Source organism: Aplidium turbinatum, chromosome 12 (genome assembly GCF_918807975.1).
Source record: "Aplidium turbinatum chromosome 12, kaAplTurb1.1, whole genome shotgun sequence".
Lineage (NCBI taxonomy): Eukaryota > Metazoa > Chordata > Ascidiacea > Aplousobranchia > Polyclinidae > Aplidium > Aplidium turbinatum.
Window position 1 is genome coordinate 25,530,904 of NC_137483.1, and position 24,197 is coordinate 25,555,100.

General features: G+C 38.9%; 1 protein-coding gene across 2 annotated transcripts in view; it reads left to right on the forward strand.

Annotated features, from left to right (window-relative positions):
- Positions 1-24,197, forward strand: part of LOC145780720 (inter-alpha-trypsin inhibitor heavy chain H3-like) — a 162,032-nt gene that overhangs the window by 42,153 nt on the left and 95,682 nt on the right. For both annotated transcript variants that reach the window (XM_082592341.1, XM_082592342.1), the window contains exons 8-12: positions 10,512-10,616; positions 13,754-13,844; positions 14,487-14,610; positions 15,773-15,955; positions 21,618-21,835. In XM_082592341.1, coding sequence (XP_082448467.1) covers positions 10,512-10,616; positions 13,754-13,844; positions 14,487-14,610; positions 15,773-15,955; positions 21,618-21,835 — 721 coding nt within the window. The remainder of the gene's footprint in view (positions 1-10,511; positions 10,617-13,753; positions 13,845-14,486; positions 14,611-15,772; positions 15,956-21,617; positions 21,836-24,197) is intronic.

A 24,197-nucleotide genomic window follows, 5' to 3' on the forward strand; every position in this document is an offset into this window, starting at 1 on the left:
CCGCATTACTGCTGCTCGTGTTTTGAATCCAATGACTGGTAAATCAAAATTGGTGTATTGTCAGCATGATCCTGGTTCGCAGTTGACGTTTGTTTCGAGTGATTTGGTGTGCGAACTTGGCCTTGAACCGTATGATAAAGCGTCGTTTAAAATGGATACCCTGGCTTGTCAGAAACCTACTTGTGCTGACCTTGTTAAACTCAACATCAAGTCGTTAGAGACGGATGAACTGTTTTGTGATATAACTTCGGTGGTTAACCCAGCTTGGGCTGGCGATGTTAAAACTTTACCGCATAAGCAGGATTTAAGTGGTTTCCGTCATTTTCAGGACGTGAATATGTTTCATTTAAATCAGGGACGGGCAACATACGGCCCGCGGGCCGGATCCGGCCCGCGACGGGATTTTGAGCGGCCCGCAGACAGTTTCCGGTCTTTACATAATGTGGCCCGCGGCCACTCTACCGCAATCCTCCACTACTTGCTTACTACGTCAAATAATAGTGACTGTTGGTTATTTTTTAGTTCTTTGATTATTTATTTTCGGTTTTTAGTCAAGTGACAAGCATGTTATGTTCCGTCATTAACGGCCCTTCCATCCCTTTTCTTTGTCTCTTGTAAGAACCTCCTTCAGTCTCAAGCTGGAAAAATAGATCAAAGTGAAATTTGGCTGATTAGTGTAATAATTGCACGGGGAACGTATACAAATAATAGTGATTGTTGGTTATTCTCTGGTTCTTTGTGTTTTTAGTTTCTTTGTTTTCAGTTAGAATTAGATTTTGAATGTAGCCTACAATAAATATTTTCCTATGGATTTTGCCAAGAAACGTAAAGTTGAAAAGGAGTGTCGCGAATTTAACAAATATGCTCAAGCGCTTTTTCACACAAGTCGGCAAGAAAGCAGTAGGCTATCATAGATGTTTCAATGAAAGTGACAACTTTGATCGACCACAGATGTCTCATTGACTTCAGCAGCTATTAAAGTACATTGCGTAAATTGTTAATAAATTCATTAAAGACTGTTTTTGGCCTTTATGCTTTAAACTTAAAGTTTACATTACATTAAATAGAATTCATTCTTTGTCTAGGTGGATAAATACACGCTTAATGTAGCAATTCATGAATCCGGCCCGCCAACTACTTCATTTTCCCATATCAGGCCCGCCGCCTGGAGAAGTTGCCCGCCCCTGATTTAAATGAATGTAGTACTGTAGATGTACTGATTGGTAACGACAACGCTTATTTGATGTGGGCTAAAGAAGAGCGTGTTGGTGAGAATCGTAGTGAACCACATGCTTTGCTCACTCCGCTCGGTTGGTTGGCTTGTGGTGGTAAATCACCCTTAGATGAAAGCGTTGCTAACGTGTGCAGAGTGCAGACGTCTTCAGAGTCGGATGTCATCTCTAGCTTTCAGCGTAAAATTGAGTCTCGTGATATGGAAATAGCAGACCTGAACATTGAACAAAGTCATTTAGGATTTGACATTGCAAAATGAAACCTGTGCGTTGTCTCGCAATGACATTTTGGCTAGAGAACTTGTTGAACCGAATATTGAGTTGAAAGATGGTCGATTTGAGATACCTGTACCATTGAAGGAAGATATTGCTGATCTACCTAACAATTTTGTGTTGACGTTGGATAGAGCTGCTGCTTTGAGAAAGAAGGCTTTAAAACAACCTGAAATTCGTGATTTCCTTACTGACACCATGAAGGATCTTAAATCGAATGGTTATATTGAGCATGCTGGTGAAGCAGGAAATGTAAAGGGATTTGAGTGGTACTTACCACACTTTGTGACGTCACAATTAAAAAAGCGCATTATGTACGATGGCAAGTCTGAATTCCGAGGAACATGTGTTAATGATGTAATGTTTTTGTGTCCTGATTTGTTAAACCCTCTGGTAAATGTCTTGGCTAGATTTCGGCTTGGTATATTTGGTCTCATGGCCGATGTAACTCAAATTGCATTTTTTCACATTTTGGACACTTCAATTATGCAAGCACAATTTTATTGAACTGCTTACGTACACGGGCAGTGCCGTTCAGATCTTGAACGAACGCCCTTTGGTACCTTTGAGTGACGACCCTAGGGATTTTACTGTCATCACCCCTGCCTCACTTTTGACCCCATATTTAGACCCATACTGTGCTGTTGGGCAACCACATAATCGTGACCAACTAAGAAGGGATTATAGGTTCAATTTGTCACTTTCTCAGCAGTTTTGGAGTAAATGGATAGATTTTTACTTGCCAGGGCTTCAGGGCCGAAAAAAATGGTTAAAAATGGCCGAGAATTTGGAGCCTGGTCAACTTGTAGCCTACTGGTGGGTTCTCTCCAAGATATTGGTAAACGTGGTAAGTATCAGCTTGGAAGGGTGCATGAGGTAGTCCCACAAATTAGGAAAGGGAAGCCTGTGGTTCGGAAAACTAAAGTTGCCGTTTGCAACTATGATGACAGTACGGGGGAAGTGAAAGTAGACTACGTGTTGAGGGATAATTCGTGCCTCGCCCCCGTAAAGAGCACCTAAGAGTTACGGTTTGAGCCTAGTTCTGTCTGCGGTGGCCGACACTTGTCTGAGCCCATAACAGTCGGTTATTATCGCAACCATTGTATATAGCGTGTACCTATGGTACCAATTTCATGCATCGTCGTGTATTATCTTATTGTTGTTTATGCATCGTTGTTTATGCATTGTTGTTTATCCATTGTTGTTTATGCATCGTCGTATATTATTCTTATTGCTGTTCATTCTTTGCATGCCCTTTGTATTTGTTTATTAACCTAACCGTGAGTGATTCAAACAATTTGTGTATCGCGTGTCTTTCATTTATTGGCTCACGATTGTCGTCAATTTTTTTTTAGTTATGCCATGTCAGACTTTCATAACTAGGGACGCTATGTTACGAACAATCGTTCCCCAAATCAAACGTCACATAAAATCATTAAGGTCTACTTAGCCTGGCGTCTTACGTCATGGAATATTGCTAAAAAATGAGCAGAGATTGCATCATCTCTTCGTAACACCTATATAAAACATTGCACAATCCTTTTGAACACCTGTGAAATTGCATAACAATGCATATGGACTATTACGTCACAGAAGCTGGTTACGTGCATTTGAAATATCGCAATCAATTCTCCCATTTTAGAAGTATCGTTGGAAAGGTTGGTCGAATATTAAAACTGTTTTGCTTGTGCTACCAACTAGACGAAATTTCCGTCTTTTATCCTCAGTAATCTGTATTGTGGTGACAAGTTTTAGTGCGTAGGCTACGTGTTGCGCTCCCTTTTCGACAGCCTGTGGCTATTTTTTCTTGAAATACAATTCGTGAAAAGACGTTTTCAGAAGAGTATTTTTTCGGTGTCATTGCTTACAGACAAAAGGATTCGGGAATTTTATGTTACAACTTTCCCACGGAGATATTACGGTTTTCCGCTGTGACCAAGTAGTCCTAACATTCCAGAAAAAAATCCAAACCTCCATTGGAACATTATCAGCCCAACAGGCCTAGCTTTATTTTCTCAACTGCAATTTTCATTTATTCTTTCACTAATTTTACCGATTTACTTCTTTCAACTTCTACTAAAGTCTTCTTTTCATGGTTGCGTGAGATCTTCCTTCTTTAAAAAAGTCGCACCATGGTCGCACCTATCATGCCGTTTAATGTGGCACACATCTGAAAAGTTTTGTCCCGTGGCGAATTGCTTAATGTGTACCATCCTTTACCACAAGGCTCACGACTATCTTATAATATCTTCGTGGTAGTTTTAGTTTTTTTTTTGTAATGGATTGACTAAGTGCATCTGTTCAGATCTCGTGCCTTCTTTGTCTACAGTACAAATGTAGCTTCATAATAGAAACTCATTCAACTACATAGCTTCATAAAGCATAAAGTCAAATATTGTTGGAATTTTCTATCGCAGTTCCATCTACTTTTTTATAAAAAAACGCATCTCCGAGCAAGCCCCAGAGAGCATTTACTTCCATAAAGCAGCCTTGCTACGTTGAGGCTTTGCTTTGTAGCCTATCAAGTAAAGACAAACTTGAACAGTTCAAGTCGAAAACGGCTATTGGTCTGTAGCTCAACTTAAACGGTCCCAGAAATACCCGCTTTCTGATTTTCTTCTATATGATTCTTGGAACCGCTTCTGTCATCTTTTCTGCAATTGTTGACATCTAAACCTTCTTCTCTACGTGATTCAGTGTCTACTTCTTCAATGTTTGTCAAAGTGTCATCTTTGTAAAAGACCTCAATCTGAATTTCTTCTTGTGTTGTTTGCAGCAGCGATAAAGTTTGAGACGCAACTTCATACCTCTGCGAAATAGATTGAAAAAAACTAAAAATGTTTCGAACAGTACTCATTAGCTTATGTATGAAGTTCCACATTTAAATTAAGCTAACTGTTTGCTGTATTAGTATCTCTCAGACCAGCACCGATGGTCAGGTTTTAAACCTCCGATTTTACTTTATTACTAATAGCAATGTCGCTATTACCAATGTTATTATTGTATAATTTTCTGTTTCGCTTTTGTCGTGTCGGCAAAGTCAAGTACTAGTTATAACAGTACAGTATACTAGCACACCGACGGAGGTGAAAAGCTGATAAGCGTTTTAAAGCTATAATCGTGCATGAGTAAAGAAAAGATGTTCGTTTCCATCAAGTTCTGGTCTGTCAATGCAATTTAAACAGATGAAAGCACAGATCACAGGTTAGAAATTAGGAGATACGACAAAGATTCAGAAAAGGGTTTGGGTACGATATTTTCTCACATGTCATAATTGAAGTTGAAATATTTAGCGATGAAATTAAATATTTTCCTGAATCTTAGCTGTAGCGACACGGAGTTTTATGAGGACGCCCCACTCTAGTAGTGAAATATATCACAGAAGGAAATATGCTAGAAATGTGAAATTTTTTGACTTTTAGTTTTTATTCTTTACAAATTTTCTAAACCTAAACTGATCATTTTTCTACCTTCCTTCACTATAAGCATTTCGTCTCAGGAGGCCAGACATTTTTGTGCAGTGCTAGTTATATATATGTTAGTGCAATATAAATGTTAGTGCAATTACCGTACTTTGAAATGTAAAAACGCCCGAAAATGCCTTATATCTATGAGCGAAAGTAATTTTTTGTTTAGTTTAGCATTACTCTATGTTATATTCAATTTTGAAGCTATTTTTAGAAAATTAGAATAAAAACCAACTTGATGACGTTTTTTCATCTCAAACAACTTATTTTAATAAATTTGTTGGGTAAAAATTTAATTTCTATACGCACAATACACATTATCTTGTAAAATATTTTGACTCTGTGATTTTCATAGCTCCCGTTATTAGCGATTAATTAGCACGGGGCTAAGATAGCCCGTGATGTACTTTCCGCGTACGAAAACAGCTCGTAGGCTACTAAGATAGGGTTAAATTTGACTTGAATTTGATTTCTTTTCGCAAACTATTATTTTATGGAAAATATTTGATTTACAGTATTTGAAAACCTTAGTACCCTTTTATGATAACTTATTACATAGAAAAATCTAAACTAACAAATTGACTTAACTTTTGGTCAGTAGAGAATCTAGAACGGCACTTGGTCACGTGACCATTTTTCCAAGAAATAAAGAAAAAATATGTGCTTCACCCCCCTTTGCATAATTTTCTCGTTTGTTGAATTCCATTTTATTGGCCTAACCGGCTTCATTGAACACACAAGGTTGCAGCATTGGGTGAAGTAGAAAATTTTTATGGGCCTCACAAAAAACTAGTGAGCAAATTTGATTTCAATTTTAAACCAAAAGTTGTAACTTAAACTTTTACAAAAATTCCATTTTAACTTTGTAAATTTGGTAAAATACAAAGTGTGTCTTGATTAAAAACCTATTAACAGGCTTTAAACTACCCAAACAGCATCTAAAACAAGATTAAATTCGTGAAAATTTTCTTGGAAGCAAGTCCCATAGACCCCTTATCGCACTGTTTTATTTTTCGGACCTCAATTTTTGCATTGACCATTTATCATTGACAAATTTTAATTCATTGAAGCTTGGTACCCCCCAATTTTGTTTCTAGATCTCCTATTGCTTTTGGTTGCTACCAGTAAGCAATTCCGTAAAACTAAAACCGATAGGAAAGTATAATATCATTAATAGTTGATCGTGGTGAAGCCTTCCAATTGAAAATCAGCTTTTTTAAAAGCGATAACCATTAAGCCCTAAGCAACAACCGCATAAGTATGCCTGGCTGATGTTATCTGTTTTGCACTAAAACAAATCAGCCATGCTGATATTAGGTTACTTGTCAAACAGGTTTGTCTGACGTGATTTGTTCGGTAAAAATGACATTTTATGATTTGCAGTAAACTGTTTTTAATATGCTGTCAAATCGATTGAAACCAACTCGCCGCAATCATCATTCGCATTTCATTTCTATTTGAATAAGTATGCCTATGATGATTTCCAAAGCGCGGAGCCTGAGGTAACAATTAACTTTTCTTTATTAGGTCTGTTTTGACTATATTGGATTTGTTGTTGCTATGATCTGTATGTGAAACGTATTTGATAACTTCGCAATTTAAACAAAGCTTTATATGAAACAAAGCGAACACTGCTAAGATCTAATGATAATCAACGGTCGTCGGATCAATCGGCATGCGACAACTCAATAAGTTCATTTCAGCTACTGCCAAGTCAGCAAATGAGATTTACTTACGTCGAACTTGTTTGGTCATCACTTGTCAAACTCATTTTGCTGACTCGTGACATTCCATTCCAACTTTCGAGTTGCTTAGTTGTTACTTGCTCAGCTTCATCATTTACCAACTTCAATCACTTGCTGAAGTGTTGCTAGTTTAGTTATTGCTTGCTCAGTTCACAACTGCTGACTTGTAGGAGGACTCATAACAAACACTTGAAGTACATGGCCCAAGACCATTTACACTAAATGTCTTAAGTTTTTAGCTTTTCATTTATTGGGTTCACTAGACATCAGAACGCGGTTCAGGTTTTTTAAATCACACAGTCTACAACACATGAAACGTTTAACTGTTTGTTAGTTTGGTTGATTTGAATTCAAAAATGACAGATTTTGCCTTTTTATATCATACAGTATGTTGTAGTTTCAAATCGTGTACAGTAGTGTCATGTACAAAAGTTCGATGCACTTTATGATAAATGTTTATCCGAAACCGTATTTTCTGAACTTTTGCTGCAAATTGACTGTTTACAATTACTGCTTTTTTCGGACAATAACCACAGAAATGTTGCATAAAAGATGCAGATTCAAAATCAAACATCATGATGATTTGATGTCATTAAATCTGTATCACATTGTGGTTAAACAATGGCGAGCGATGTAAGCACCAGTCAAGTTAACCGGATTTACAGGTTATTGAGGAGAGAAATATTGATGAGCCGCGAAGTTGAGCGCTCACCTCGAATTGTTCTCTTGTCAATGCAGTTACATAGTTTTGTGTCTGTCACGATTCTTGAGACTTCTTTTTTTTCATCGAAAAAGATGATAATACCAAGTATTCTGCAAACATTGAATTTTTTGGAATACTTTTTGACAACATTTTTTCTAGTTTCACCATGATTGACTCATCAAATGCAACATTTCACTTTTGCCATTGGTTGCCGGAATTGCTCTAAGTAATCTGCGACGCCATTCTTCCACCAATATACTTTTAGCCTACATCAATTTTGGGACAGCATAATAAGAATTAGTCTCGTAAGCGCCTAAGATCTCATCACACGCTTCAGCAACACACTGCATAGCTAGCCAGCCTAGATTTTTAGATTTAATTATCGATGCGTGGAAAGCTGATTTGGAACAGACCCTTTACCAAAAATATAAAAAAATCTGGTAGGCTAACACTAAATCAAGAGTTAGAGTTGGAGTCGGAGTCGCATATTTTTTGCGCACATCCCTGATCATACGTCATGAGAAGAAACTGGAATCATCGGAAAACCTTCAGTATTCCACAGTGATTGGTTCTTTAATGCTTTAACACTTGCATTCAAAATCAACTACAGAAATTTTAAATTTGCCAAATAAACAGAAGATAGAAGACACCATGCAGCCGCAAGATTGACTTGAGATGGTTGATTTATTGAGCTAAAGTCGAAATTAGCGATATGTACTATCTCTCACAATGATTGGTGTTGACTTTTTCAGCAAACTTTAGCCTTGGGTGCGGTTCAACCGAGTCAGCTCCACTGTTTTTTTGTTTTTTTTAATTTAAGTAAATTGTAGAATGCTCAATGTTTGCTGAAAAAGTGAACACCTGAGAAAGAGTCACGCTACGCTACTGGTGTTGATTGTTCTTTTTCGTGTATTTATGTGTATAATAAACCTAATACAAACTCATCGGTTTTATCAAAATGTTTACTAAATCATGGGCTTAGTATCTTCATTTCAGACCATAGGCATGAGGAAGGTTGGTTTTTGGGGAAAAAAAGAATTTCCCTAAATGTAATCAATTCTGCTCAAATAAGTTTTACGACAAACTTTACATCACCGTGCCACGTTTCAAACGTTTGCTGACAGCACATGATTGCAACTTCCCTGATACATTTATTTTATAAATCTCCTTCTAAGCACCTGACAACACCGACAATCCAACATAACTCATTATGTTGGATTGTCGGTGTTGCAGAAAATTATTGAAACTTGATTTGCAAACATCTAAATTTGAAAATAAGTTTGCAGTGATGGTAACAATTATATCATTATGTGATAAAGCGCTATAAAACTCATATTGCTTTGATAAATAAATTCAAATTAGAGAGCTCAGTATTTTGCAACTATCATCATCAATCTTCAACAAACGATGACAAAACAGGTTTTGTCTCAAATTAAGTTTCTAACCAAATCCAAACCTAACAGGCACAAAGCGTAATCCTAGACCTAGGACATGAATTCTTTTGAAAGTTTCAACGCTTAAATTACTATGGTTGCGTTTATCGTGCCATGTTATATGTTCATAATAACCTAACTTCACTAGTAATGCAACGCAAGCATGTGACTACTTAAACTGGCAATAAAGATAAATACTTGAAGTACTCTTAACATCAGGCATAGATTTTATCTCCAAGTTCTAGACCGGATTTGCCAATGTTGTAATATTGTACACTGTGCAGCTTGACTTGCAGCCGAAATGGTGTTGATTAAAATTATAAAATGTGTAAAAATTTGTCAAAAAATCTAAAACTGTCGTCATCCTTTTGTGTTCCTTCAGCCAAATGAAATTTACGCCCAGAGAGTAGTAAAGTTATCCCCCGGCTGAAAATCTTTGTCGTACAAGATAATACATGCGCATTTTGGTTAAGAATATGAAGTTTTTATGCTTTGGCTATAATGTATTTCATTCGTTATAAAAACCGAGCCTTTAATGCTTTTTAACCCTTTTAGAAGGTTGGGCTCCTGGAGTCTTGCTCAGTTTGTTGGGGGAGGCCGTCGATTCTTCTTATGCTTTAGGAGTGATATCTCTGTTATTTTTTAAGGCACGGTTTCAAAATTTAGGATTCACTTTGTAAAATTATTCACGCTGAGCATATCCATAAGTTAAAACTATGTGAATTTTAGAACTGCTCATATGCGTTGAAACGTTGAGGTGACTTATGACTGTAATTGTAGCGTGAGTTTACACATTATTTTTTGGTATAGAAATGAAGAACATGCATTGAAATGTTGTGATTAAAAATTTTTTACATAATTTTACACTAACAGTTAGAATTAACGAGACATGGGCCAAATTAATTACTTTCATCCAGCTGGTGGGAAAATTTTGAACAATAGAATATGAAATATTTCAGAGGATGTGCTGAGAAATGTTTTTCTCAGCATCTCTAAAGAGAGTATCTCTAAAGAGAGTATCTCTAATCGTGCTGAGAAGTGCTGAGAAATGTCTTTCTCAGCATCTCTAAAGAGAGTATCTCTAAAGAGAGTATCTCTAAATTTATAACCTTTATTTGCTCAAAATTTCAGCTCAATAGAGGTGAATAAAAGTTAGGAAAAGTCAAGAAATCTCGTAGTCGCAGCCTCAGTGGTTTTAGAGATGCAACTGTTGATACAAAAAAGTTGAACTGACAGCCCCCTTCCCCCAACCTTCAAAGGGTTAAGAAATCAAACAGAATTTTAATTTTAATAACATGAGTAATCTCGTTGAAGTCTTTTTCCTTACTGTTTGGCAAGTTAAGAAATGTTTTGTTAATTCTCACATCCTAAAACATGAATATTTTCAGTAGAACATGTTAGTACAGCAGTCATCACTCATCTGGTATTCGACAGACCTTATTTATTATATCGAGCACACTTGCATGTTGGAAGGGCAAACTGAATTTTATTTAAATAAAAGTGTCTGAACATTCTGGAATTTTATATTTGTTGTTGATTTGTCCAAATTCTGCAGAAAATAACCTGTAAAGTGTAAGGATGCCCTCGAAACTCTTGCGCTTGCTCACACAGCACATGCACCAACGCTTTGAGCTTCACTATTCTATCTTTTATTTCAGAACCCGATCATCGTAGGTAATCTGTATGAAGGTAAAGTTACGGTGGGTGACCAGTACGGAGAATGGAGAGTGACACTGGCTGCTGGAGAGTCGTGTCAGGTCAAGGTAGGTGCTTGCTATTACTTGGTAGTATGGTCGAGAAGGCTCCTTTGATCTAACAGATTGTGGAAGATGAGCTGCATCGAACGCAAAAACAATTAAATCCCAATCTTATCTGGTAACTCACTTTCATACTTGGGTTTACGGGAATGGATGACACTAAACTGCCTGAGGTCTGGATTCGCCTGAGGTCTGAACTGCCGGTACCCGGACATTTTGCCGAAAGACATTTTGCCGAAAGACATTTTGCCGAAAGACATTTTGCCGAAACCCATTTTGCCGAAAGACATTTTGCCGAATGGACATTTTGCCGAAACTCATTTTGCCGAAAGGACTAATTGCCGAAAGGACTAAATGCCGAATGGACAAATTGCCGAAATTATACAAATGCATTATAATGTATTATCATAACCTAATAACACATAAATGTCATTCACAAACAGATTTCACTCACAAATTATGTGCGACAGCGCGTAAGTATCCGACAGAAATGTTATATAAGCAAACGTCTAACACTGATCTCCAAAACCAGTGGAGACTGCATATATACTTATAGATGGGACTTGGTGTCATTAAACTAATACTGATTTCCAAAACTGTGGAGACTGTATATAAAGCAATTTTTAGGCAAACAACAGTAGCAAAGTAATTACTACTTCAAAGCCACTGCTTGCATGGTAACGAGACTTGGTGTCACTTCAAAATAATTACCAGTTTAAAGGCACTGCTTGCATGGCAATGAGACTTGCGACTTGGTGTCACTTCAAAATAATTACCAGCTCAAAGGCACTGCTTGCATAGTAACGAGACTTGGTGTTGCTTCAAAGTAATTTTTAAGCAAACAACAGTAGCAAAGTAATTCTATTTCAAAAGCACTGCTTGCATAGTAACGAGACTTTGTGTCACTTCAAAGTAATTTTTTTCCAAATTGTTTCGGCAATTTGTCCATTCGGCAATTAGTCCTTTCGGCAATTAGTCCGTTCGGCAATTAGTTCTTTCGGCAATTTGTCCTTTCGGCAAAATGTCCTTCGGCATAATGTCCTTTCGGCAAAATGGGTTTCGGCAAAATGTCTTTCGGCAAAATGTCCGTGCACGGAACTGCCTGAGGTCTGGATTCGGTTGATTTCACCACTATGTGATATGTGGGGACATAACGACCTTTGCTGCATCACAATGAGTAATATCAAGTAAAAGGTGATCTACTATATATGACAAATTGGGTCCAAGATGAACTTAAAGGACCAAAAGTTATTCACCAGTTAACAAACCATAACAAAAACTGTATGTTCTCGTCCGCTGAAAGTAACTAGATTTAAAAGCAGTGACAAACTCCAGTCCGCAGAGTTGTCCTCCGAGGCATATTTTATGGTAGAATGGGTCAATGGAAGCTACAAAGAACAGATTTTTTTCAATTGGTGTTGATCGTTAACAAACATAAAGTTCGAATCGTTAACAGTCAGTGCAGTGGCGCAGCGTGACTTATTTGACAGAGGGGACACCCCAGAAGCACAAAAATTTAACTCGGCATGAAAATTTAGCCACAGATAATTTTTGGTCAATCTATACCATTCCAAATTTTACCCATTATCTAAGAAACGCTTTTGTAATAAACCTTGGCTATTTTCTATTTTAACCTATATTCGGCTGTATGTAATTTTGCAATAATAAGGTACACACAATACGAAAAACGCTCATGACAGATAAAAATGAAGATTGGGCATTGAACAGCAGCAGTTATACTTGCATTTATTGACTGAACTGAATCGTTATCTTCCAATTGAGAAAGCTTAATCCTGGCAGTATGGCATACTAGCAGAGGCTTTGAACCACCACCGCAGTGCCGGTTACCGAGATTGCCGGAATAAAGTTTCCGCTTGTTGAAGTATTGACTGAGTTATTCCATCCACTATTTACACAGAGGAATGTACACTTGCACTTGAACTATGAAGACAATAGTGTCAGTTCCGACTTCCGGCAGCAGCGTGGTGGCTCGTAGCCTCGATTAGTAATATTACATAAATAAAAATGAAGACATAAAAATAAAATAAAAATACAATAAAAATGAAGACATATATACGAAATTCCACCAGGGTTTCTTGATTTTTGTCAATTTGTTAAGCTGGTTTGGAAAGATGACGAGTTATATTTAAATTAAGCTAGTTCTCACAACATAGTCACGAAGATGAAATACTGAGCATTCCACTCGTCCATAGGCTGATGTATGCCTAAACCTTGGAAAAAACACATTTTTAGATCAGTGGTGCAAGCTACACAGAAATTTTCAATGGTGGGAAGAGGTTGAAAACAAAATGCATATCATTATTAGGCACGAACAGAGCCTGGTAACTATCTGGTATGACGTGACAGAAACAAATCCGGGCTTATGAAAGTTTAGAAAATGTAGGCTTGTAATTATACTCATGATCAGAGCTGCTAAACGGTTCAGTGAATCTAATCGATTGTTTGGTTTAGTGAGCAATGTATAGGCAGAGAATACAGAGTGTTTCCAAAAATTTGACATAATTGTACAGTCTTGTATCTTTGCAAATTATCTTTTATACGATCTCAAATTTTAACATTATGTGGTTCCACACTTCACAAAGTAACCCATCGATGCATTTAGCGGCAGAACTACTGCCAGAAATTGTGAGACAACTTGGGTTTTTTTCTTTATTTTATTTTTACGAACATGTATTTTGTGTTGGGTATGTTACAAGCTTAACATGTTCTATGTAACTCAGTGTCTCTAAAAGAATCTGTTTTTAAATATTTTACAAGGTTTGATTTGGTTTTGTTGTAACTATGCATTGCTCATATAAAAGTGACAGCCCAAATTTACACCCCTTGGTGTCTCCAACATCCACTTAGCTTTGTTGCGTTTTGTAGAGTTTGAGTGATAGAACAGAGAAAGGTGAATATTGAAGATTTGCACGAGCACGTAGGCAACAAACTACGTATCCAATGAAAATTATACTGAACATGTTACGCTCATTGATGCACAGTAACTTATAATATTTAGGGTTTCAAAAATTCTGAATACCAGAATATTTTTATGAAAGATGAATAAATAGTAAAAAATATCATGTAGTTTCTTAACTTCTGACAACTTTGTAATATATTTATTTTTTATACCTTCCTTTTAGATTCAAGGAAGGAGTACGAAAGGATTCATTGATACTCTTGGCAAGGAAAAGCAAACGGCAGATGAAAAAACCGTGTTAGAAGTGTTTGAAGGTACAAGACTGATACTTACTCAATAAAGCCCTTATGCAATAGATTGAGTTTCGCTTTTAGCATCATGATCGTTGTTTACTTCACAATGTAGATACAAACGACCTGTTAGCCTGATGCTGCGAGTTTGCTGTGGTAGTAGCGAATTGCATTCTAACTTGCAGCATCAGGCGAAAACAAATTCTATGTAACTTGTAAAAAGTTGAAGCTATACAACCCTAAACGATCATTGGCCACCATGTGCAGTAGAATACCAGTAAGGCAATGCTTTAATCCGAGCTCAGCTAAACGAGGCTTACAACTTTGTAAACCAACAAACCGCAAGATGAACCAACGCTGGTTCAGCTCAAGATGTTTGATTGAGTAACCCACTTTGACAGCTCTCTGTAGTCTCTATTCCTCTGTGTACATAGTGGATGGAATAACTCAGTCAATACTTCAACAAGCGGAAACTTTATTCCGGCAATCTCGGTAACCGGCACTGCGGTGGTGGTTCAAAGCCTCTGCTAGTATGCCATACTGCCAGGATTAAGCTTTCTCAATTGGAAGATAACGATTCAGTTCAGTCAATAAATCAATCGTTGCCTTTGGAAAACAAATTATTTTATGGACTATTTGTATCATTATTGTTGATTTCAATTGCAGGCCAACCTTTGTACTCAGACGACATTGTAATCGTGGTTGATTCTTTTGGGAAAGAAGATGGAGATCGTGTGACATCATTTGAATTCATCAATCAGGACGATGGAAACGTGTTGGACACGATTAGGTATTGAAGATAGCCTGGTTGTAACATGCGGTTTAGTTGTAATCGTTTAGTATTTGATGTGTGCAACCTTTGACACTAGAATGGATAATAAATGAATGGAATTTTTTCAATGTAGGCTACATTTGTAGCCTAATTTACATTTATTTTTTATATTGCAGATGTAACTTAAGCTATTCTTGCTTGATGAGGTCACAATGTTGTGTTGAAAACGTTCGATTTTTTTTAAATATGTTGTGTAGCCTACATGTTGTTTATGTCATAAAAACAAAATATGCTGAACCCGTTGAAGTTATTTTTTTTTTGCTTGTCCCAAGTTACTGGCCTTACCTTTTCATTTATTCTGTTTTTTTTTTAAGCTGCAGTGGACTGACTAGTAATGCAATATAGATATGACAAGAAGACGCCCCAAAGAGATGAAATTCTTACATATTTGATGATAAACGCCTTAGGCTATTCCTAATGATCTGAATCGACAACTCATATATTCAGCTACATTCAGACGCTGATGAAGAGTCCCCTCAGGTCTTATTTCGAATTACCAATTCTTATTTTTGTAGACCAAGCATCCAATCTGTAAACATTAGCAAGCTGGGACTTTTCTACATGTTTTGCAGGCATCGCAGTGGTAAACGCTGCTTTGTTCATTGTCTTAGGTGAATATGTCGTCATACGGCGTCTGGTTCATATTAGGGCAGGCTTTATCAATTTATTAAATACCTGGAATTTTTGTACATTTTTTTCTGCACATGTTGGCAAGTGAGTTATCTCACACGACCAGTACATTGGTCCTGTTGTTGTGGTGCTAGGCGTAAACACGGTGAATGTACAGTTTTGTACACACATTGTCCATTCAAACGTCTGTGCCACAATGCCACATCCACATAATGTGTTTGCTACATGTCGCCATACCTAGACATTTTGAGGTGCTGCAGGCAAGTGCCAGACCAAGCCAGGTTACAAAATCTCATAAATACATTTTCATGTGTTTCACTCAGTCGTAAAAACCTTCACTCAAATGTCTACCTCATTTTATTTTCATTAATGTGGTCTCAGTGTGATTTTGCTAGTTATGCCTATGCGTAGGCTATGTTTGGTTACAGTCTATCGAAATTTTAATTTTCCTTTGTTAGGAAGTTAAACAGCTGTCAAACCTTCTCAACAGTGCACCCAGTTCCAACGAGGGCATCCACAGAATCCCGATATCTCCCAATCCCACTGCTCCATTTTTTTTGAAGACCGTGGGTGTGGATGTTGATGGGTTTGCCTTCACTAGAATTTCGTCATCTCCAATCCAATTTGTCAATGTAGAAATCAATTGTGTCAACATAGATGAAGTGGTGTTTAGGTGAGCGTGAGCCTTGTGGCTTTTAAAATGTTCTATCACGGTTTTAACTGCAATTTTGAAAAAATTTTGTAGAAGCAAATTTGCTTTGAATGCTTAATAGTCGTGATATTTTACTTCAACCATTCAAGAACTTGTGCAGCATATTAATGAATGCTTTTGGACTTTGTAAAGTTTGACACTCGGTGAACTTGTTTAGGAATGCTTATTCAACTATACTTTCATTGCTTCAATGACTCACGGACGAAGTTTTCCTACATGCAGAGTAAAAACTTGTTTTTAAAATTAAACCTTGTATGCTTTTTGTTCATCAGTTTATTTTGTGGACTCATGTTGCCAACTTCCTCGTGGCGAGTCCTGGTAATTCAAGTTTGTGAAGCGAATGGCAACAATCAGAGACCGCAACTCACAGGGCACCTGGGGTGGTAAAAGGATAAACCCTCAGCCCCGGTGTCCAATGAGAGAAGCTCATCCTTCTGTCGAAGTAACTCCCTTGCAGCTCTCCCGTGATTTGTCATAACCTAATATCCGCCATTTTCAAGTTTTCGAGATAAACGACTTTTTGTGTTTATAGCAATATAACAAGGTAAAACAGTCGAAGTTGACTTTTGGAAGGCTGGAGCGGACAACCAAACAAAATTTTTAAGAATGAAATTTGAGCCAGGTTTTGTTTGTTTATTAAAATATGGCTTATATTTGGTTTTGCCAGATAACTAGTTATAAAAAAAGTATTAGGTTTGTATGATAAAACCTAATATCTCTCGATGTTGACTTTAACCGCCTTATTGGCTTATTTAATGTTATGTTTTTGTATGATAAAGCCTCATATAAGCTAAACGTTGACTTTGACCACGCTATGTTGGCTTTGTAAGCCTTAATCAAACCTAAAGTACCGGTAAGCCTCTGGATTTCTCCCAGAACTGTGTATCATTTCATCCCTGTAATCTCTACTGTAGATGACTTTGCTGATATCACAAAAGCCTGCTAGGTTAAAGGCTATCGCTGACTCAAAATTAGTTGCTGGTAGCCTACTTAATAACCATGCCTTCATTTAAGGCAGAGGTGACGAACCTGCGGGCCGCATGCGGTCGTCAAAGAGTTTTGTGAGGCCTGCAAAACGATTTGACATTCGCTCATGCATTAAAGACAAAAGACATCTCAAAGCTGTTTTATGCATTCACTGGTACACCTTTCCTTTGCTATTTTCTTGCCCTAAACACTAACTTTCAAGGCTTAAAGTTAGAAAATAGGAAAGCTGTAAGGCAAAGTTGTTTAAACACTATTCACCAACTTCACCTTGTATTTTTGGTCGATTCCAATCTATGACGTCATAGAATTTTGACAAGCGCTAAGTTGTGTGGCCCGATAACTCATGTGTAATTGACAAAGTGGCCCGCGACCGCAAAAAGGTTCGTCACCCCTGATTTAAGGCTACCGTACTACATTGGCTCATTGGCTGCACAGCATCTGGGACGGTTGATTAAAAATGACCAAACACACTGAGTATCGTACTCCCGGGCCTCTGCTTTAAAATCTTTTTAATCATATGCAAGCTAAGTTATTTAGCGTACCGTAAAGTCAACTAAGCCATCAGTACACCAGTAGGCTACGAAAAATCAAACTGATCGGCGAGACGTAAATAATACGGCATTTAATGAAAAAAAAAGCTAGTGTGTTCGGATGGACATTTTTAGGCTAGCCTAGGCTACATAATTAAGCTTAGGCCTACTTAGTGCTTGACAACATTTTCGCCCAATCTACTTTATCAAATGCTTTTAAATCCGCTTCATGCAACTCAAAAGATGTAAGATGTTGTGAAATAGCCTGCTGCAATTGCTTTTGAAATTATGGCTGTCACGTGACGATATCCTGTTACGTGATTGGAGTAGATGAATATGTTAGGTTTCAGAAAATTATTTTTGCACAGATTAGAATATGTTAGGTTTTACCCACCTTTATCTCGAAAACCATACTACATTAGGGCACAAATTTTTGTCAGGAGATGCATGAAGTCTTTAAACGTAGAAAAATGCAAAAAAGTCATTTTCGACAAAATGGCGCATATTAGGTCTACCAAAATCACGGGAGAGCTAAACGTTGAAGGCCTTACCAAAGCCAAATGCAACATGTTGGAACATGTCACACAAGAGCACAACCTGACAGCAATGCTCCTACAAGAAACCCACATCACCGAAGCATTGAAGTCAAAGATCAGTGGATATGCCCTGGCAGCTTGCACGCTTGCACCAATAGCAATAGCAACATTCATGGAATAGTCACATATGTAAGGAACTCTGCTAAGTGGATACCAATTGCTTCATCCAACCCTGACTGTGAAGTTGAATGGACAGCCACTGAAATCGAAGGTACAGCTATGATCAACGTGTATAAACCACCAAATACACGTCTGCAAGCTAACTCCACTCCCGCCTTTGCTCCACCATGCATATGCCGGAGACTTCAATTCCCACGGCACAACCTGGGGCTACCGCCACTCAAATGCAGACGGCATAGCGCTTGAATCATGGGCAGCTGTCACTGGTATCCAATTAATGTTCAATCCAAAAAAACCAGACAGTTTTTTGTCAGGAAGATGGAAAACAACAGCCAATCCGAATCTGGCCTTTGCTAACCTAAAAGGACCTTTGTCAGACCGTAGCATTCTTATCCTCTTTCCTAAGTCCCAACATAGACACCATCGCTCAACACCCCTAAAAACCCATTCAACTTAGTCCCAAGCAAACCTCTGAAGTGGAATTTTCGCAAGGAAAATTGGATCAAGTTCACACTCTGAAAAGAAAACCCCGCACCTCCCAGAACCAACTTCTGACGGGTTGGAGAAGTCTTATAAAACCTCCTGCAAAACCTTACTCATAGCAGCAAAGAAGTCCATCCCCGTGGATTCCGTCTTCAATTCATACCTTCCTGGGACGAAGAATGCAACAAACGCTATGATGCATTCCTGGCCTCAAAAACCAGTGAAGAGACATCCATGACTGCCACTGATCTGTTGAAACAACTTAACGTAAAACATAAACAACGTTGGGAAGATACTGTACAAAGCTTTGACTTCACCCACTCAAGTAGAGCTGCATGGAAAACTTTCAATCGCCTCACAGGCCGCACCTCCAATTCTATGCCCTGTAACCGCTAACGCCATAGCACAACAGCTCCTAGCCAATGGCAAATGTAAAGTGGAAAATAAGAAGCACGCCCTTGAAGTGAAGCCGGAATGAAACTGCAGCAGGCTCTGGAACGCCCCAAGCGCAGATGGCCATTTGTCAGCACCAGAGAACTTGCATCTGTCATCAAACAAGTTAAAAGCGGGAAAGCACAAGGGCCTTATAATATCTCTCCAGAATTCTTAAGGCACTGTGGCCCCAAATGTCTGACATGGTTGAAAAGTTTCTATTCTGCTTGCCTGACCATCCAGGCTATACTTAAAATCTGGCGAAAAGCAACCGTAGTGGCGCTACCTAAGCCAAACAAGCCAGCTGATGATCCCAAGAGCTATCGTCCAATATCACTACTCTGCGTCCCATATGACATCCTGGAACGGCTCCTGCTAACTAGACTCGAGCCAGTTGTTGATCTCCAGCTACCAAAAGAACAAACTGGATTCCGGCACAGGTTACGACTCATCAAGCAGTCAAGCTGACCGAGGGTATTGAGGAAAGTTTCGAGAAGGGCAACAAAGCAGGAGTAATCTTGGTGGATCTCACTGCTGCCTATGACACTGTATGGTACCAAAGGCTAACCCTAAAATCCCTCGGCATGACCCCAGACAAAAAGGTAGTGCAATTTCTCGCAAAAATTCTAGCATATTGTACCTTTTTGCTGAAGACGAGTGACGGGTAGTGCAGCCGGCCCCGCTTCTTAAGAAACGGTGTTCCGCAAGGATAATGCTTATCACAACCACTATTTAACATCTACATCAGTGACATGCCAGAGACTATGTCAAGCCAGTACGGTTATGCTGATGATCTGGGTTTACTCCATTCTGACAAGTACTAGCATGTGGTAGAGGAAGCACTTACAGATGACATCGCCCAAATCGCAGACTACCTGGAGCTGTGGATGCTGAAACGGAGCCTGGCAAAGACCACTGTCACACCTTTTCACCTTTGCAACATGGAATCTACTCGTCAACTGTCAGTCTCTCTCAACAGAAACCCACTCCCACACAACCCGTGTCCCACCTACCTCGGAGTGAAGCTCGACCGACAATTAACCTACAAACACCATGCTGAAGCCCTCCATGCTAAGCTATCAGCACGCAATAACTTGCTGAGATGCCTAGCTAGAACATCCTGGGGTGCTAGTACATCCACACTCCATACAAGTTCTCTTGTACTTGTCTACAGCATCTCCGAATATGCTTCCCCCACTTGGTGCCGCAGCGTACACGCTAGCAAAATTGACACTGCCCTCAACACTACCATGAGAATAATCACTGGTTGCCTGCTTTCAACTCCCAATGACTTTCTGCTGGTACTATCAGGCATTCCCCCAGCTAGACTGCGTAGGGAAAACCACGTACGAAGTCTGGTCCTACAAGCTATGTCAAAGATTGACCATCTCCTCAACCAGATTGTCCTAAACTCGCACCCCCAAAAGCTCCAGCGTCCCTTTTCCCAACATGATGCAGCTATCTGTAAATCCAACTTCCATATTTCTGAAGTTTGGAACAGTGAATGAAGAGAAGTTGCGAGACCAACCCAATTGACAGTCCTTCCCAATACCAACACCTCACCCTGAGCAGAACTACCTCGGAAGGAGTGGGTGAAGCTCAATCGCTTGCGGACTGGGGTCGTCGTTGTCGTCGTGTGAGCGTCTGGGGCCGAGGGTCTATCCTTTTACCACCCCGAATCACGATGTTCCCGGACTACACTGGAAATTTACTAGAGAGCAGCCAGTCTTTGGTTTCATTATCCATGACACACAGACCTTCCACTCCGTTAGGTGGCTTGAAGATGGAGCAGTCGTTGATGATGTGGTCTTCGGTCTGTTCCTCGGCACCACATGCTCAGGATGAGGAAGAGGCCATTCCCCATTGGTGCATGGTTGAGCGGAAAAGCCCGACGCCCGTACGGAGACGGTTGAGGCGCACCCATGCCTGTCTTGGTAGTGTTAGACCGATGGGGCGTGTGTCGGCATCGGGGATGAACGAATAGAGTCTGGTGGCGGCTGACTTCCATTCAGAACTCCATTTATGGTCCGCCCAAGCAGCCGCAGAGATGCGGACTGGGGTTGGCCGTTTCAACAGCAACATGCTCCAATTGGGCCTCGCCGATTCACCATCTTGTACATCTGGATCAGATTCTCAGACTGCACACCACATTATCTATCATTGTCCTGTATATCGACCCCAGAACAGATATGTAAACCTCACAACGCTCGATGAACATACAATCCATTGGCTGTTGTGCCTGGATGTAACAATGTGATCTGCAGCGGCCTCAAACGCAAAAAGAAGTTCATTTTGTGGCTCTTCACTAGAACCTTCGTTTTGGAGTACTCGCGCATAGTTCATAGTGACATTGCAGATTGACATGGTGAGCATTAGTGAGGCGATCACAACTTCTGTTTTTTTTCTGTATTTTTGAAATATTTCTTCGCTTTGTGAGTCGTTTATGTTTATTCATGACAAGAAAATTCCTCGCAGGCCAGGGGATCCGGTCAACATCACGTTGTCATTGAGGAACTTTGGTAACGGATCAGCTTCTTTTGAGCTGGGCGCTACGGATAGTCAACGTTACGTAACAAAAGGAGTCTCTCCAAGCACGATCATCATCAGTGGTGGCTCAAGGGAGTTGGCTTCCTTTGAAGTTGTTTCTCATAGAAATGCCGAAATTGGCACGGCCAGCATCGTCACTGTTACAGGTAGTACCACTTCTATAAAAAAAACAATCAGACTGAGAATGCGATCACAATCATAGCGACTCAGCAATCAGAGATGACCATTGTACATTGGCAGTTTAGATTCCTTCTCTGTACCATTTCGAAATGTTTCCTTGAATAGTATTTAGAAAACAGTGTGACAACCAAGACATTCTTAAATCATCACCACTATGAATACATAAATAATTTTATGAAAACGATTATAATAAATGCAGTGACAATTTAGCTATAAAATCTGAATAAACGCTCAGCATAAAGACGTAGCCTACAGTTACACGGGGAAAATCATGCTGGTTTGATTTACGTTAAACTCTGCTGTGCTATTTAGCTCTTATAGACTATGTAAAACATTTTTGTGTTTTCATAGTACCACTCCAAAACCATGGCTGAAAATGATTTGTCTTCGAATATAACCAATAAATTGAGTAACTATGAGCGATTTATTTTTTTATAAATCGACCCAATTTACACTCACCATGTGTAGATTGAACCTCAGCGTCAGTTGCACATAATATAGTTTCAGATTCAAATATGAATTTATGTTTTAGATCCGATCTGCATGTTTTTGTCGTTCACAACAACAACCCGTACGCCTCGAGTAATTTAAAAACTTTGTTTAGAGCAATGGTTCTCAACCTTTTGTCTTGGTGGACCCCTTTTGGTGCTTTCGAAGCGATCGCGGACCTTTAAAAATCTCTATTTGAATTTTGGTATATTGCGTCTCCTTATGGAATCATATGTTACATAAGTTTCGAAGTAACACACTTAGAATAATTTGCTGAATTCGCAACGCACTTGACGATTGATGAGATTGACGCAATTATGTTATGAACCCGCTGTCTCAAAAGAATTAATTTGAAGATAGCCAACATAGCCTTATTAAAAGGTTTAAGTCATTTATATGATATTTTTTAGTTAAAAAACCAAACGTTTGTGCAATGTCCGTTGCAATTTCAAACGACGCACCAGTGCGTTGCAACTTACAGTTTGAGAATCACTGCAGGCTAATACAGAAACAAAGCACAAACAATTTTTAAATTTCGCAATTTATCAATCATGCTGAAACCTCGGAAACTTTCACGGACCTCTTCGGTTCCGCGAACCCCGGTTGAGAACCATTGGTTTAGAGACTTTAAAATACCCCTATGTCAGTACTTCCCGACCCGTAAACCAGTATGTCAGTAATATATAGTTTATGTAAATAAATCAAACCAGTTTATTACAATATATGTCAGTAATACTTCCCGACCCGTAAACCCGTATGCCAGTACTTCCCGACCAGTGAACCCGTATGCCAATACTTCCCAACCAGTGAACCCGTATGCCAGTACTTCCCAACCAATGAACCCGTATGCCAATACTTTCCAACCAGTGAACCCGTATGCCAGTACTTTCCAACCCGTGAACCGAGATGCACTTGAATGTGAGCCGAGAACTATTTTGCGATATTTCAATTTGCGGCGATTAATTAAAACGTCTTTTAAAAATGAACTGATGCTCTATAATTTTCTATTGGTTGGTCCGTCAAATTGGAGCAACGAATCTACTCAGACAGTTGAGTGTGTAAAATTATTGTCGTATAAGGCACTTGAACCATCGAAGCTTGAAAGACACCAGACTGATCATTAGTCACAAAGTGCAGTTAAGCCCAAAGAATAGTTCGACTGGAAGAGAGATGGTTTGCAGGTGCTGCAGCGACGAATGACTTCACCGATTACTCAAACTCAGCATTAAAAGGAAGGTTATGTGGGACGCAGCTGCTTCAAAACTTATATTAGCATCATTGAGTGCTAAGCTTTGTAAAGACAGCAGTCTCAAGCTTCGATATGAAGAGGCTAATCCTGCTTCATTCAGGATTAATACAGCATGTCATTACATTACCCTTTTCTGTCTCATTTCACGTCGCCTAAAACCTGTTCAAAATTCAAACACTTTCAAATTTTTTAGCTTCTCGCATTGTTTCCCATGATTTTGATGATGAGAAATCCAAAAATGGCAACCATTTTACTCTCTGATAATGGGATACCCTGCCTCGAAAGGCCTAAACATTTCCTTTTTTACCAAATCAATCAGCCTTGACCATGACGGTGGAACTCATTATTTCACATGAAAACATTTTCATCCAATGCCTTACTGATAGCTCACAAGTGAAAATCAACTTTTGGATATTTCACATAATTTTAAGAAGTGTGGGGAAATTAAGAAGCAGCACTTAGCACCACTAGTGGTGAACATATATTTTGCTTATTTCAGGCAACTCATAGCCTACATACTTTTAAAAAAATTTTAATGGGTCTACTCTGACAGAAAAAATACTTCAAATTTATTTCTGACAATGACGTCA